The following is a 14,355-nucleotide window of genomic DNA, read 5'->3' on the forward strand; positions in this document are numbered from 1 at the left end:
AGTGTTTTTACCTCAGGTAAATTATGGTACAAATCATTGTAATGCACAGCCTTACCAACTTACACTCCGCCTCTTACAGTAGTGGCTATTTTGAAAAGTACAGTATTTCATATTTTTCCTACTTCTCCTTCAAATTTTGCCCAATTCTTACGAAAATTGGCTCCAATGATGACTCCAATCTTTGGACTGAGCCACACAGAAATGGCTAAACCGATTTGGTCACACTTAACTAACTATTAACTACAACCTTTGCCTCAATAAACTCCTAAATACTGCTTATTAATAGTTAGTAAGGTTGTTAAGTTTAGGTATTGGGTAGGAATAAGGGATGTAGAATAAGGTCATGCTGAATAAGGCATTAATATGTGCTTTATAAGTACTAATAAACAGCCAATATCCTAGTAATATGTATGCTAATAAGCAGCTAGTGCGTAGTGAGAATTGGACACTAAACTAAAGTGTTTCCACCATTCTTTGTTCAAAAGTTACGATGCCCTGAAATAAACGAGGTTGGTGCAAAATTGTTTCAGAGGCTGTCTCGGACAAAGTTTGATCAATCGAAATGAACATTTGTATGCTTTATCGGAGCTGTGATCTGAGAGTCTATGCCAAATTTGGGAACAGCGCCACCTACAGGTCATGAGATCTGATTTATTTATTTTTTTTGCTTAATAACTGTTGAACTGTTTGTCAGAAAATCATGGTCTGCCATTTTGAATTTTTTTATAAATTGCAATATATTTTAAACGATCTGACATATTGGCACAACATTTGGCATGGTTAATCGACAGCATGTCCTGAAGGTACCTGAGAAGTTTGAACACAGCGCCACCTAGTTTTCCAGAGATATACGTTTTTTTGTGTGGCACAACATTGTTAAAAAAAATTTTTTTTATGTCATTATGTTCCTTGGTTTATGCCAATTCCGACGATATCTCATTTGTCATTTTCCTTCATTTTGTTTGCCCGTCATATTGAAGTAGAGGGAAAAACTTTTTTTCTCTACTCCTCTTACAAATGTTGTCCAATTTTGTCCAAAATCAGCTCAGATGTTCATTGGACCGAGCCGCACAGAAATGACAGAACAGATTTTTTTATATTTGCTACCGTTCCCGAGAAATATCTTTCTGAAGTCGATCTTTCACTGCACTGGGTCTGTTGTCCTACATTAAATAGCTTAGCATGCCAATCAGAGTCCATTCCTTCTAATGTGGATTTTGACTATTAGGTTAAACAGAATTTACTTTAGTGGCCAAATTATCTTAGCTTGCTAATTGGTTAATATGCTAACTAATGCCATGCTCATTCTTGCCTTGAAAACTTGAAAACGTACTCGGTTACTTACGTAACCTCGGTTCTCTCTAGAAGAGGGAACGAGTACTGCGTACTGAAAGTACGCACCGGGTAAAGTCTCTTTGCTCGAGATATTGAAGCCAAAATTTATCCTTAAATTTCCATATCTTGTAAACGCAGTGCAGCAGCAGTCAGACCTAGAGCGGGCAATCTAGCGCGCTCATTGGCTGCTCCGCGGCAACTGCTGCAGCCTACCACTGAGCCCCTGGCGTGACGTCACGCCCAATGAGGGCGCTCCGCGCCCTCACGCGGCCAAGCCCGCCAAAATGGGAGTGGCTTAGCGTATATAAGGGGCAGTTCAGGCTGCTAACACTCGATTTTGATCGCTGAAGCGAAATGAGCTCGAAGCGCGACACGGCAGGGAACGCAGTACTCGTTCCCTCTTCTAGAGAGAACCGAGGTTACGTAAGTAACCGAGTACGTTCTCTTACGAGAGGTTCTCTCGTACTGCGTACTGAAAGTACGCACCGGGAACCCCTTGTAAACGCCGTGTGCGCTTAAGCAGTCACTACATGAATCCCAGGGGGGAACGCCCCGGGGGACATGGATAAGTGAAATTTAGGTGGCCAACAGAGTGGGCTCACACCTGTACATAAGCACTATATGAGGGGATATACATACAGAGCGGCACTGCCGGTCTTATATTTGAACACATCTACCCTTGTAGCGCAGTTCACAAGTGAGTCGCTAGGACTTTTTTTTTTTTTTTTTTTTAGACTGAAAGGAGTCTAGCCTGCAAGGCGGGGACTTCTAGGTTGTAGAACCTAACAAATGTAGACGGGGAGGCCCAGCCTGCCGCCGTACAAATGTCATGAATAGAAATCCCGCTGGACCAAGCCCACGACGAGGCCATGCCTCTGGTGGAATGAGCCCTTACGCCCAAGGGGCATTGCAGGTCTTTTGACGCGTAAGCCGCAGCAATAGCGTCCACTATCCATCTGGATAGGCTGTGTTTCGAGGCGGCGAGACCTTTGGTGCGCCCACCGAACGAAACAAAAAGCTGCTCCGAGCGCCTGAAGGCGGCGGAGCGCGTGACGTAAATTCTCAGTGCTCTGACAGGACAAAGGAGGTTCGTATCGACCTCGTTGTCTGATGCCGGCAAAGCTGAGAGCGAAATGATCTGTGCTCTGAACGGGGTACCGATCGCTTTGGGGACATAACCATGTCTCGGTTTAAGGATGACTTTAGAGTCATTAGGTCCAAACTCGAGGCACGTAGCACTCACAGAGAGCGCGTGCAAGTCACCCACACGTTTAACTGACGCAAGAGCGATCAGAAACGCGGTTTTGAGCGCGAGGTACTTCAAATCCACAGAGTGAAGCGGTTCGAAGGGATGTGCTTTCAGGGCCTCTAGGACCAGGGAAAGATCCCAGAAAGGAACCGAGGGGGGCCGTGGGGGATTCATCCTCCTGGCTCCTCTAAGGAAGCGGATGATGAGCTCATTCCTTCCTATCGCCTGGCCGAGCGTCGACTCGGCGAACGCTGCGATGGCCGCGACATATACTTTGAGCGTGGAGGGGGACCTGCCCCTTTCCAACATCTCTTGAAGGAAGCAAAGCACCCACGAGACTCCGCACGTTTGAGGCTGTAAGCCCTTGTCCGTGCACCATTTAGTAAACACCGACCATTTAGACGCATAAAGCCGCCTGGTAGAGGGGGCTCTAGATTGCGTGATCGTGTTCACGACCCCTTCTGGCAAAACAACGGGTACCCATTGATTATCCATGCATGCAGAGACCATAGCTCTGGATGAGGATGCCAAATCGATCCGCCGGCTTGGGAAAGGAGGTCTTTCCTCACCGGGATCGGCCATGGGGCTGAGTCTGACAGCCGCACCAACTCCGAGAACCATGTCTGGTTCTCCCATCGGGGGGCTATGAGGAGCACCGAGTGACGCATTTCCCTAAATCTCTTGATTACTTGTGGTAACAATGAGACCGGAGGGAATGCGTATAACGGGCATCTGGGCCATGTCTGGGCCAGAGCGTCCTCGTTCTTTGAAAAGAACCTTAGGCAATGGGCGTTGTCTGTCGACGCGAATAGGTCGACTTCCGCCTTGCCGAAGCGGTGCCACAATAACTGGACTGACTGAGGGTGCAGGGACCATTCCCCGAGGGGAACGTTGTTCCTGGACAGTCTGTCCGGTCCGTCGTTCAGGCGTCCTGGCACATGCGTGGCTCTGAGCGAGCGCACGTGGTGCTGAGCCCAGACGAGGAGGCGTTCCGCCAGATCGCAGAGTGCCCTGGATCTGACACCGCCCTGGCGGTTCACGTACGATACCACAGACATGTTGTCCGTTCGAACCAGTACGTGGTGGCCCCGCAGAAAAGGGAGGAAGTGTTTCACAGTGTACTCGACCGCTATCATCTCCAGACAGTTTATATGGAGGAGCTTCTCCGTGTCTGACCATAGGCCAAAGACCGGTCTGCCCTCGAATATCCCGCCCCAACCGAGGTTGGAAGCGTCCGTCGAGATAACTTTTCGGTACGAGACAGTTCCCATCATAACTCCCCGCTGATACCAGTCGGTCACAAGCCAGGGCTGCAGAGCTGAAACACAGCTCTGAGTCACTCTGATTCGGTAACCGCCGGAAGCCCACGCTCGGTGGTGTACACGAGCGTTGAGCCATCGTTGCAGGGGGCGCATACGCAATAGACCTAGCCGGAGCACTGCTGCGGCTGAGGCCATAAAGCCCAGCAATCTCTGAAACGTTTTCAGGGGAAACACTTTGTCTTTCTGGAAAGATGCGGCCAAACGCTGAACACGGCGCGCGCGCTGTGTTGACAAGCGAGCCGTCATTGCCACTGAGTCGAGCTGTATTCCCAGAAAGGAAGCTGACTGACGGGGCAGCAGTGAGCTCTTGGTCCAATTGACCGTGAGACCCAGGTTTTCCAGATGACTGAGTAGCACAGCTCTGTGAGACACAAGTTCCGCCTCTGATTGTGCTAAAATCAGCCAATCGTCCAGATAGTTCAATATTCGCATCCCCTGACGCCTCAGGGGAGCGAGCGCCGCGTCCATGCACTTCGTAAATGTACGGGGTGCTAAAGACAGGCCGAACGGCAGGACGGTGTACTGATATACCTGACCGTCGAAGGCGAATCTCAAGAATGGCCTGTGACGGGGTATGATCTGAATCTGAAAGTACGCGTCTTTCAGATCGAGAGAAATGAACCAGTCCCTCGGGCGAATTTGCGCGAGGATTTGTCTGGTCGTGATAATTTTGAACGGTCTTTTCATAAGAGCTTTGTTCAAATGTCTCAGATCTAATATAGGTCTGAGCGCTCCGTCCTTCTTGGGCACGAGAAAATAACGGCTGTAAAAGCCTGACTCGCTCATAGAAGGACGTACCGGCTCTATCGCCCCCTTGCATAACAGTTTTGCTATTTCTGCGCGAAGTAGGTGTGCTACTTCTGGGTTCACGCTCGTCACTGTACGGGCTCGGAAGCGCGGGGGACGGCGAGCGAACTGCAGTGTATAGCCTTGTCTTACAACCTTCAGCACCCATTCTGACACGCCCGGGATAGCTTCCCATGCTTTCGCACGCATAGCTAGGGGCAGAATGGTCTCCGCGTCCTGAGCGCCGCACTGCGCGGGCTCGAGGAACTGAAACGGAGGTATCAGCGCGGCGCGCGCGCCCTCGTTTGCTGAGTAATGCTGCTCGCTGATTACAGCAGCCTGCCGTTTCGCATTCAGTAACTCGGTCGCTAGGGACGGAGAATAGTCTGTGGCGCGAACAGCGGTGCTTGTGAGCGATATGGGGGGAACAGTGTTCGTCAGTGAGCGCGCGTGCTCGTGAGCACGTGCGGCGCTTATATCTGAAACACGGCCTATTGGCTTTATTAGTTTCGCCCCCCGTGATAACTGTACAGCAGAGCGGACATTTTGTAGGTGTGGGCACTGGGACGTGGGCACAAATCCTACATTTAACACTCGAGCGGCGCGTGCCCGCTTTATGTGAGTGGGCTCTGTGACAAACCTGGGGGGCGTGCTTGTGTGTAGGGGTGAACACATTGGAGTGGGCACATTTTCTACACATAGAACACAATCGGCGTGAGCCGTACATACAGACATTACACTCTTTTTGTGATTTATCTGGGTCGCCGTGAAAACGGCGTTTGTGTGCAGGCGAGCGTGTACTGTGAGTGGCTCGTTGGCTGCTAAATACACAACTGCAGTAGCCTTGTTTAAGGGGACTGACAGAGCGGCTAACTTTGATGGCGGTCCGGCGGCGGCGGCGGGACTCGCGCATCTTTTCCTCTTCGCGGTGGCTAGGAGGATTTCGCGGCTTCAGGCTTCAGCACGATCTTCTGTCGCGGTCCCCGGGGGGGAGGCGGTCTGTGACGGCTGTTTGAGCGCGATCGAGGGCGGCCGCCCTGTCGCTGCTGCGAAGCTGATGGAGGCTGCGATGGGCGTTGTTGCGATGAGCTTCGTGCAGGAGGCTGCTGGGAGCGGCCTGCAGCGGAGCTAACGCGTCGTGGGAGGAACAGCTTCATGGCTTGAGAAGTTTTCTGTACCTCAGAAAACCTTTCCACGATCCCGGTCACCGCAGGGCCGAAGAGGCCGGCGGGGGAGAGCGGGGCGTTGAGGAACACGGCGCGCTCAGACTCACTCATCTCGGCGAGCGTCAGCCAAAGGTGCCTCTCCGTTACCGTGAGTGAAGCCATGCATCGTCCCATCGCCTGTGCTGCGGATTTCGTGGCGCGGAGGGAAAGATCCGTCGCGCTGCGCAGATCCGTCACGATGTCCTGAACCGGGCGTTTCTCGTCCAAACGGCGGAGGAGTTCGGCCTGGAGGATCTGGAGGACAGCCATAGAATGCAGGGCGGAAGCGGCTTGTCCGGCGGCGGCGAAAGCGCGGCCGACAAGGGCTGAAGTGGTCCTGCAGGCTTTCGACGGGAGGGCAGACTTTGAGCGCCATTTTGGTGATGGCGGGCAAAGATGCACTGCGACCGCCTCTTCCACTGGGGGAATCCGGCTGTAGCCTTTTTCGACGGCTCCGTCCACTTGGGAGAGAGTCGAGGAAGCAGGGGAGCGGAGTCTCGCGGAGAATGGAGCATTCCACGATTTAGAGAGCTCGCTGTGGAGCTCCGGCAGGAAGGGTGCTGACCTAGAGGCAGGCGCTAGGCGGCGGCTAGGTAAAAAGCACCCATCGAGCCTGTTGGGCGCGGGCGCCTCCGGTGGAGACCAGTCCAGGCCCAGTTGGTCAACGGCCATGGTGAGGAGGCGGATAAGTTCGGCGTCCACATTAGACCGGGCCTTGCCAGGTTCCTGCGTCGAAGAGGAGGTGGAGTGTGTAGATCCAGACCACTCTTCACTGTCCGACGCCAGGAGAGAACAGCTGTCGATGGCGTCGTCCCCCGCCTCGTCCCCTGTGTCGACGGCAGTGAGGGCCGAAGCCGTCATCTGCGCGTCGGGAAGGGGGGGCGGTGAAGGGGAACGCGAAGCTCGAGGGGAAGGTTCCGGCGAGCGTTCGCGAGCGACGGGCTCCGGGAGTCTCTGGGCACGGCGGTTCTTCTTTCGCGGGCCACTGGAGAGAGGCGGAGCGACAGCCTCGACGTTGAAGAGGGCGAGTCGAGCCCGCAGGGTCGAAATCGCCATCTCGTCGCACTCGATGCAGCCACCCGTCGAGAGAGCGATGGCTGCGTGGTCTCGGCCCAGGCAGAGAGCGCATATCACGTGGCGGTCTCCGTCGCTGAGCGCGGTTCGGCACGAACCGCAGGAAAGACGAGGCATTTTTGTACAAACGCCTTTGCTCTTTTAGGACGTGAGTCGCGGCGGCGAGCTCACGGAGAGGTATTTGGAAAAGGATACTTTGTCGCCGGATAGCGTAGCTGGCACGGACGGCTGAAGGTGGCGAAGACGGCCGGCTTCCTCAGGCGCTGTCCTAAGCTGGCTGGTCGCTGGATTCGACGGCGGCGGCTTCTCTCGGAGGTCAGCGTAGCGTAGAGCGTCGCTGAAGAGATTAAAATCGAGTGTTAGCAGCCTGAACTGCCCCTTATATACGCTAAGCCACTCCCATTTTGGCGGGCTTGGCCGCGTGAGGGCGCGTAGCGCCCTCATTGGGCGTGACGTCACGCCAGGGGCTCAGTGGTAGGCTGCAGCAGTTGCCGCGGAGCAGCCAATGAGCGCGCTAGATTGCCCGCTCTAGGTCTGACTGCTGCTGCACTGCGTTTACAAGATATGGAAATTTAAGGATAAATTTTGGCTTCAATATCTCGAGCAAAGAGACTTTACCCGGTGCGTACTTTCAGTACGCAGTACGAGAGAACCTCTCGTAAGAGAACTCTCATCTTTTGGCTTGTGCATCTGCGTGAACTTGCTAAGCTAAAAGCCCCTGAACCTTTCAGGTCGTGGGTTTGAATCCTGTGTGTGTGGCACATGCCCAGATTGCAAGAGGTACTGTGGCCAGAAATGGTGCTTCTTTCTGAGAATCATCTCATCTGAACTTATTAAATATAACATGAATTTCGATAGTATTTAGTCCTTTTGTGATTCACATTGTAGAGCATTTGACTGTTCAGTGTGATGAGCTTTGATGTGATTGTTATGCTTGCTGTACATGCTGAATGTATTGTGCTAACATAAATACTATTGTACAGAAAAAAATTATGTGTTAATAAAATGGCACAAATGTATTTTTTTAATACCTTAAATAAAATTTTCATTTTTTTCCATATTTTTTTTCGCAGTAGTTTTGCATCATCTGAAAGGAGAGCTGTTATGTACAGTACTCACTCTAGAGTTATGGCTGAGCTTCTATGCCAAAGTACAAACAGCATGAAGTCCCTCCTGCTTTCTGCCGTGTCCATTTTTCTCATTTAGTCCTCATTTCTCAGACCCCCGTCGTGTCCTTTCTCGAATGGACGCGAGAGGCTTTGCTGCAGAGCTTTGTGTGATGAGGTGATCTTGGCCCGTTCACCTCAAGCCCACTGGGCTGGTCAGTTACACAGGCGCAGCGCCAGAAAGCCTTTAAAGTAGCCGACGATAGGTGACCAGGGCCGCATGCCAGAGAGAACAGGGTGAAAGTAGAGCTCGTTTGTCTAGCTTGAGGTTTACAAGGCTGTAGATCACTGCATCTGACAGCTCATTGGCTGGATTAGAGTTGGAGGCCACAAACTTCTAACAGCTTATTGGCTTAAGTGGTGTTCTCAAAATGGCTTCCATTCGGACTCGGCCTGCCTGTGTCAGGCAATAGCTGACAACGCATTTTTATACAAACAAAGTTCGATTTTTTAAATGTTTTTAAAAGAAGTCTTTATATTAACCAAGCCTACATTTATTTGATGAAAAATACAGTAAAAAAACAGTAAAATATTATTACAATTTAAAGTAACTGTTTTGTATTTGAATATATTTTTTAATGTAATTTATTCTTGTGATGCAAAGCTGAATTTTCAGCATCATTACTCCAGTCTTCAGTGTCACATGATCCTTCAGAAATCATTCTAATATGCTGATTTGCTGCTCAATAAACATTTTGTATTCAAAATATCTTAATATGTTCTTTAATTTTGTGTTCTGCAGAAGAAAGAAAGTCATACAGGTTTGCAACATGATGGTGAGTAAATTATGACAGAATTGTCATTTTTGGGTGTTATTCATGAGAAATAATAATAGTGATGTTTGTCTTAGCAAGCTCTACTAAAAAGTCACAGTGTGCCACCATTGTGTTATTTTTTAAATCACTGTGTCTTCACTTTAAATCAGTGAGCTGTCAGTGCACGAATGGCTCTTGCAGGACAGTGCTGTTTGTCCCTTTATTCTTTTAAATAGTTGAGGTAATTATAAGGTTGTGCTTCTCAGGGAAGCACAGGAGAGGTGGTAAAGGAGACGGAGAGGAAGATGACATCCAGTGACATCTCTGTTAATTTGGTGTAATCTTTGGCACAGATGTCCTCCATAAGGGTGGCAGGTGGCGGGCTCAGGCCGATCTCCAAATCAGTCCATTAACACCATGCCCACTGCGCCGTTTCTGTCCATCAATCTGCGGGCATTTTCCAAATTTTCCAAATGAGACCCTTCATTCCCAAAGCCCTTCAATTACCAGTAGCCCTAATTTAACAGATCAGACTCCATATTTTCCGTGTATCTATTAGTGGGGAATATTAAAGTGGAATTGAGCAGAAATGGAATGATTAGAATTGAATGAGCAGACCTCATCATATCCGAATGCGATGATTGCTCTGCAATTCTCTTATCTACTTCATTTTTATTTAGTCACTATGTGGAAGGTGGAAGGACTCAGTTCTGTCATTTGCGCTCTCATTGTGATCAGGATAATGTAGCTATTGTGTTAAACTCAAGCTTGTATCAAAATTATATTCCCTAAAGTATTCTATTGGTTTTCTTTTCTGTGTCTGATTATAAAAATGCAGCTTGTTAATCTTATGTATAATCATAAGCTCTAAACCTAGTAAGCTGCCATTGTCCACACAAATATGAAAATTCTGTCATCATTTACTCAACATCGTATAGTTCCAAACCTGAACGACTTTCTTTCTTTCTTCTTATGCAGAACACAAAATAATTTATTTTTAAGAATGTTGGTAACCAAACAGTTACCTATCTATCTATCTATCTATCCATCCATCCATCCATCCATCCATCCATCCATCCATCCATCCATCCAGGTGAAACTCTAAAAAAAATTATATCGTGCAAAAGTTCATTTATTTCAGTAATTCAACTTAAAGGGTGAAACTAATATATTATATAGATTTATTACATGCAAAGTGAGATATTTCAAGCCTTTATTTGTTATAATTTTGATGATTATGACTTGCAGCTTATGAAAACCCCAAATTCAAAATTAGAATATTGTGAAAAGGTTTTCATATCTATCTATCTATCTATCTATCTATCTATCTATCTATCTATCTATCTATCTATCTATCTATCTATCTATCTATCTATCTATCTATCTATCTATCTATCTATCTATCTATCTATCTATCTATATATCTATCTATCTATCTATCTATCTATCTATATCTAATCTATCTATCATCTATCTATCATCTATCTATCTATATTGATTTACCAACGTTTTCAGGGTTTATCAAGTCTATGTAAGACAGTTTGCTTTGTTTGAGGCACTCTTTGAGCTTTGTTGGAGGTGCAGGGAATTGGATTTGCCACAGCACTGTCTTTTAAGATAAAGGACATTGAGGTTTAGATCATTTTCAGTCCAGCATTGACCCAGTATTGGCCAAATGCTGTCCAGCGTTGGCTCAGCAGGTCTGGTGTCAGGTGAGGGGTGCAGACAAGCCCTCTCACTCCATTTCCAGCGGGACACCAGACAGAACTCGCCAAATCTGTCGCCGCGGTCCAAACACACACGTTCTCAGAGCAGCTGACGGGACCATGTGTGACCTCAAACCCAGCCCAACATCCTGCTTCTGTGTTTTACAGTCTCGTTCTGTTGCTTTTCCCCGTTTTCTTTTCTTTTAACATGTTGGTATTATCTCACTGATTTCTGTAATTAATCCCTTGTTGATTTGCACATGTTTGGGCTGTTGTGCTCCATCCAAAAATGTCCTGGAAGAGAATGTCATTATGTATTTTTTCTTAGTTAAGGTTTTTTTTGCAAAAGAAAAGTGAAATTGAGGACAAGTAAAAACCTATCCATTTACTATGAACGAGTCAGAACAGTCTGAAGGCCTGGCCCAATAGCTTGAAAGCTCTAGGAAGAGTAATAGCCAGAAATTTTAGTCTAAAAAAATGTATAATAATATAATTAAAACAATACTCTCACATTATTATCTAATTATTGCCTTTTAGAAGGTACCTGGACCAGAGGACAGGATTAAAATAGTAGCATCTGCTCAAAAAAAAAAAAAAAAAAAAAAATATGATTTCCATCTTTTAAAATGTATTATTAAGACATTTAAATAATTTAACTTATTTTTTTATATAATTTTACAAGAGTTTGAGTTTGTTACAATTGAAAATAGTTTTACATTACTATTCAAAAGTTCGGTAAAAAAAAGCTGCATTAATTTGATTTACAAAAAAACCATAATAATATCACATGATCCTTCAGAGATAATTCTAATATGCTGAGTTGCTGCTCAAGAAACATTTCTTAGTATCATCAATGCTTCTTTGATGAATAGAAAGCTGAAAAGAACAGCATTTATTGAAATAGAAATTATAAAATTATGAATGTCTTTATTGTCATATTCAATATACACAATATATAAATTATTCAATTGAATGCATGCAAGTGCAAGTGAATACATCCTTACTCAATAAACCTTCATTTCTTTCAAAAGACTGATCCCAAACTTTTGAATGGTATAGTGTATAATTCTAAGTATACATTTTACTAGAATTTATTATTTTATATTTTGTATAAAGTTGAATGCCATTCAATTCACTACTAGCCTTTTGATAAGATTAGTTGTTTTGCCTGAAAGCTGAAATCTGGACAGATAAGAGGATCCAAGTTTCCTCAACAGTCCATCTGAACTCCCACTGTTTGGAGAGAGAGACAAGCTGCCCTGGAACACATGGTGAACACCTGCAGACCAGAACACACACACACACACACACACACACACACACACACACACCATTAGGCTGTTCAGCCAGTGGGAACACTTGCCCATCCTGGCAGGTCATTTTACAGTTTCCTTCTGTGTTTGACTGATCTACGATTTCCTTTGTATTTTAATGCTCATTCAAGCTATAATATTCTGCTGATATATGTTTCTCTCAGTTTGTAGCTTTTAAAAGGAAGAATTCACCCTAAAAAATACAACTGTCATCATTTATTCACCCTCATGTCTTTCCCAAGATAGGTATTTTTTCATAAAACAGAAAATATTTTGAAGAATATTTTGAAGAATCAAGCTCCAGTAGACTACAAAGCACCATGAAAGTGCCATAAAGCAGTCCATGTGTGTATTGTTATATATTTATACTATAGCCTGTGTGCTCTAAAATAGCTTGAATTTGCACTTGAGCTTTTATTAATGTGATGTGAGTGGCTGTCGAGACACTATAATGAGATGCTGTAGAGGCAGATTGGTCGATTAGTCTGTCAGCTGCAGTAAATCGAATAGTCCTGTTGTGACATGTCACTTTGGCTTAGGGCAACAGCGTGTGTGTGCTTCTGTGGGACTGTATGTGTGTGTTTGAAGTGTGTTTTGGATCAGTGATGTGTCTTGACCCTCTTGGATCTCTGTGTCTTCCCAGCATCCCCGGCTCGGCGGTGTGTGCGTTTGACATGCAGCAGCTGGCACGTGTGTTTGAGGGAAGATTCAAGGAGCAGAAATCTCCAGAATCCATATGGACGCCTGTGCCCGATGAACTGGTGCCGAAACCCAGGTGTCTATCTTTCTAGTGTCTATCATCTTCTATTCATGTTCTGTCTGTCGGTCGTTCTGTCTGTCTGTTGTTCTGTCTATCTCTCTCTCGTTCTGTCTGTCAGTCTATATATCTGTCGTTCTGTCTGTCTGTCATTATGTCAGTCTATCTATCTGTCTATATGTCATTATGTCTGTCTATCTATCTATCTATCTATCTATCTATCTATCTATCTATCTATCTATCTATCTATCTATCTGTCTATCTGTCTATCTATCTATCTATCTACAGTATCTGTCTGTCTGTCTGTCTGTCTGTCTGTAGTATGTCGTTCTGTCTGTCTGTTGTTATGTCTGTCTATCTCTCTGTCTATGTCTGTCTGTCGTTCTGTCTATCTCTCTTGTTCTGTCTGTCTATCTCTTTTGTTCTGTCTGTCGTTCTCTGTCTATTTATCTGTCGTTCTGTCTATCTATCTCTCTCGTTCTGTCTGTCGTTCTGTCTTTCTTTCGTTCTGTCTATCTCTCTCTCTCGTTCTGTCTGTCTGTCTGTCATTATGTCAGTCTATCTATCTGTCTATATGTCATTCTGTCTATCTATCTGTCATTATGTCAGTCTATATATCTGTCTGTCTATATGTCATTCTGTCTATCTATCTATCATTATGTCAGTCTATCTATCTGTCTATATGTCATTCTATCTATCTATCTATCTATCTATCTATCTATCTATCTATCTATCTATCTATCTATCTATCTATCTGTCTATATGTCATTCTGTCTATCTATCTATCTATCTATCTATCTATCTATCTATCTATCTAAATATCTCGTTCTGTCTATCTATCTCTCTCTTGTTCTGTCTATCTATCTCTTTTGTTCTGTCTGTCGTTCTCTGTCTATTTATCTGTCGTTCTGTCTATCTATCTCTCTCGTTCTGTCTGTCGTTCTGTCTTTCTTTCGTTCTGTCTATCTATCTCTCTCGTTCTGTCTGTCTATCTGTCTATCTATCTATCTATCTATCTATCTATCTATCTATCTATCTATCTATCTATCTATCTATCTATCTATCTATCTATCTATCTATCTATCTATCTATCTATCTATCTATCCATCTATCTATCTATCTATCTATCGGTATGTTGTTCTATCTATATATCTCGTTCTGTCTATCTCTTTTGTTCTGTCTGTCGTTCTCTGTCTATTTATCTGTCGTTCTGTCTATCTCTCTCATTCTGTCTGTCGTTCTGTTTTTCTTTCATTCTGTCTCTCTCTCGTTCTGTCTGTCGTTCTGTCTATCTATCTATCTCGTTCTGTCTGTCGTCATGTCTGTCAGTCTATATATCTGTCATTCTGTCTGTCTGTTGATCTGTCAGTCTATCTGTCTGTCTGTCGTTTTGTCTATTTATCTCGTTCTTTCTCTCTGTCTGTCTATCAAATGTTGAATGTTTGGTTTGGACATTTGTATCGTGAATGTGGTTCCTTTACTTTTCTAGGCCTGGAGGATGTGCTGTCCAGGGTTCGAGATTCAGCTCCTCCAACGCTCTTCCCGATGAAGTGCTGAACTTCATCAAAACTCATCCTCTGATGGACGAAGCAGTTCCTTTGCTTGGACACAGACCCTGGATAGTCAAGACCATGGTTCGGTACGATGCATAGACCTACGGAACACAGAAAGAGCTATCAATAAAAAC

General features: G+C 45.7%; 2 protein-coding genes across 3 annotated transcripts in view; both read left to right on the top strand.

Moving 5' to 3' along the window:
* Positions 1–14,355, top strand: part of LOC306998107 (uncharacterized protein) — a 514,861-nt gene that overhangs the window by 352,549 nt on the left and 147,957 nt on the right. The window lies entirely within an intron of this gene.
* sema6ba (sema domain, transmembrane domain (TM), and cytoplasmic domain, (semaphorin) 6Ba) overlaps positions 1–14,355 on the top strand; it is a 152,933-nt gene that overhangs the window by 120,611 nt on the left and 17,967 nt on the right. For both annotated transcript variants that reach the window (XM_079614412.1, XM_079614413.1), the window contains 2 exons: positions 12,555–12,686; positions 14,158–14,307. In XM_079614412.1, coding sequence (XP_079470538.1) covers positions 12,555–12,686; positions 14,158–14,307 — 282 coding nt within the window. The remainder of the gene's footprint in view (positions 1–12,554; positions 12,687–14,157; positions 14,308–14,355) is intronic.

This window comes from Phoxinus phoxinus, assembly GCF_949152265.1.
Source record: "Phoxinus phoxinus genome assembly, chromosome: 5".
In the NCBI taxonomy this organism is placed as follows: Eukaryota; Metazoa; Chordata; class Actinopteri; order Cypriniformes; family Leuciscidae; genus Phoxinus; species Phoxinus phoxinus.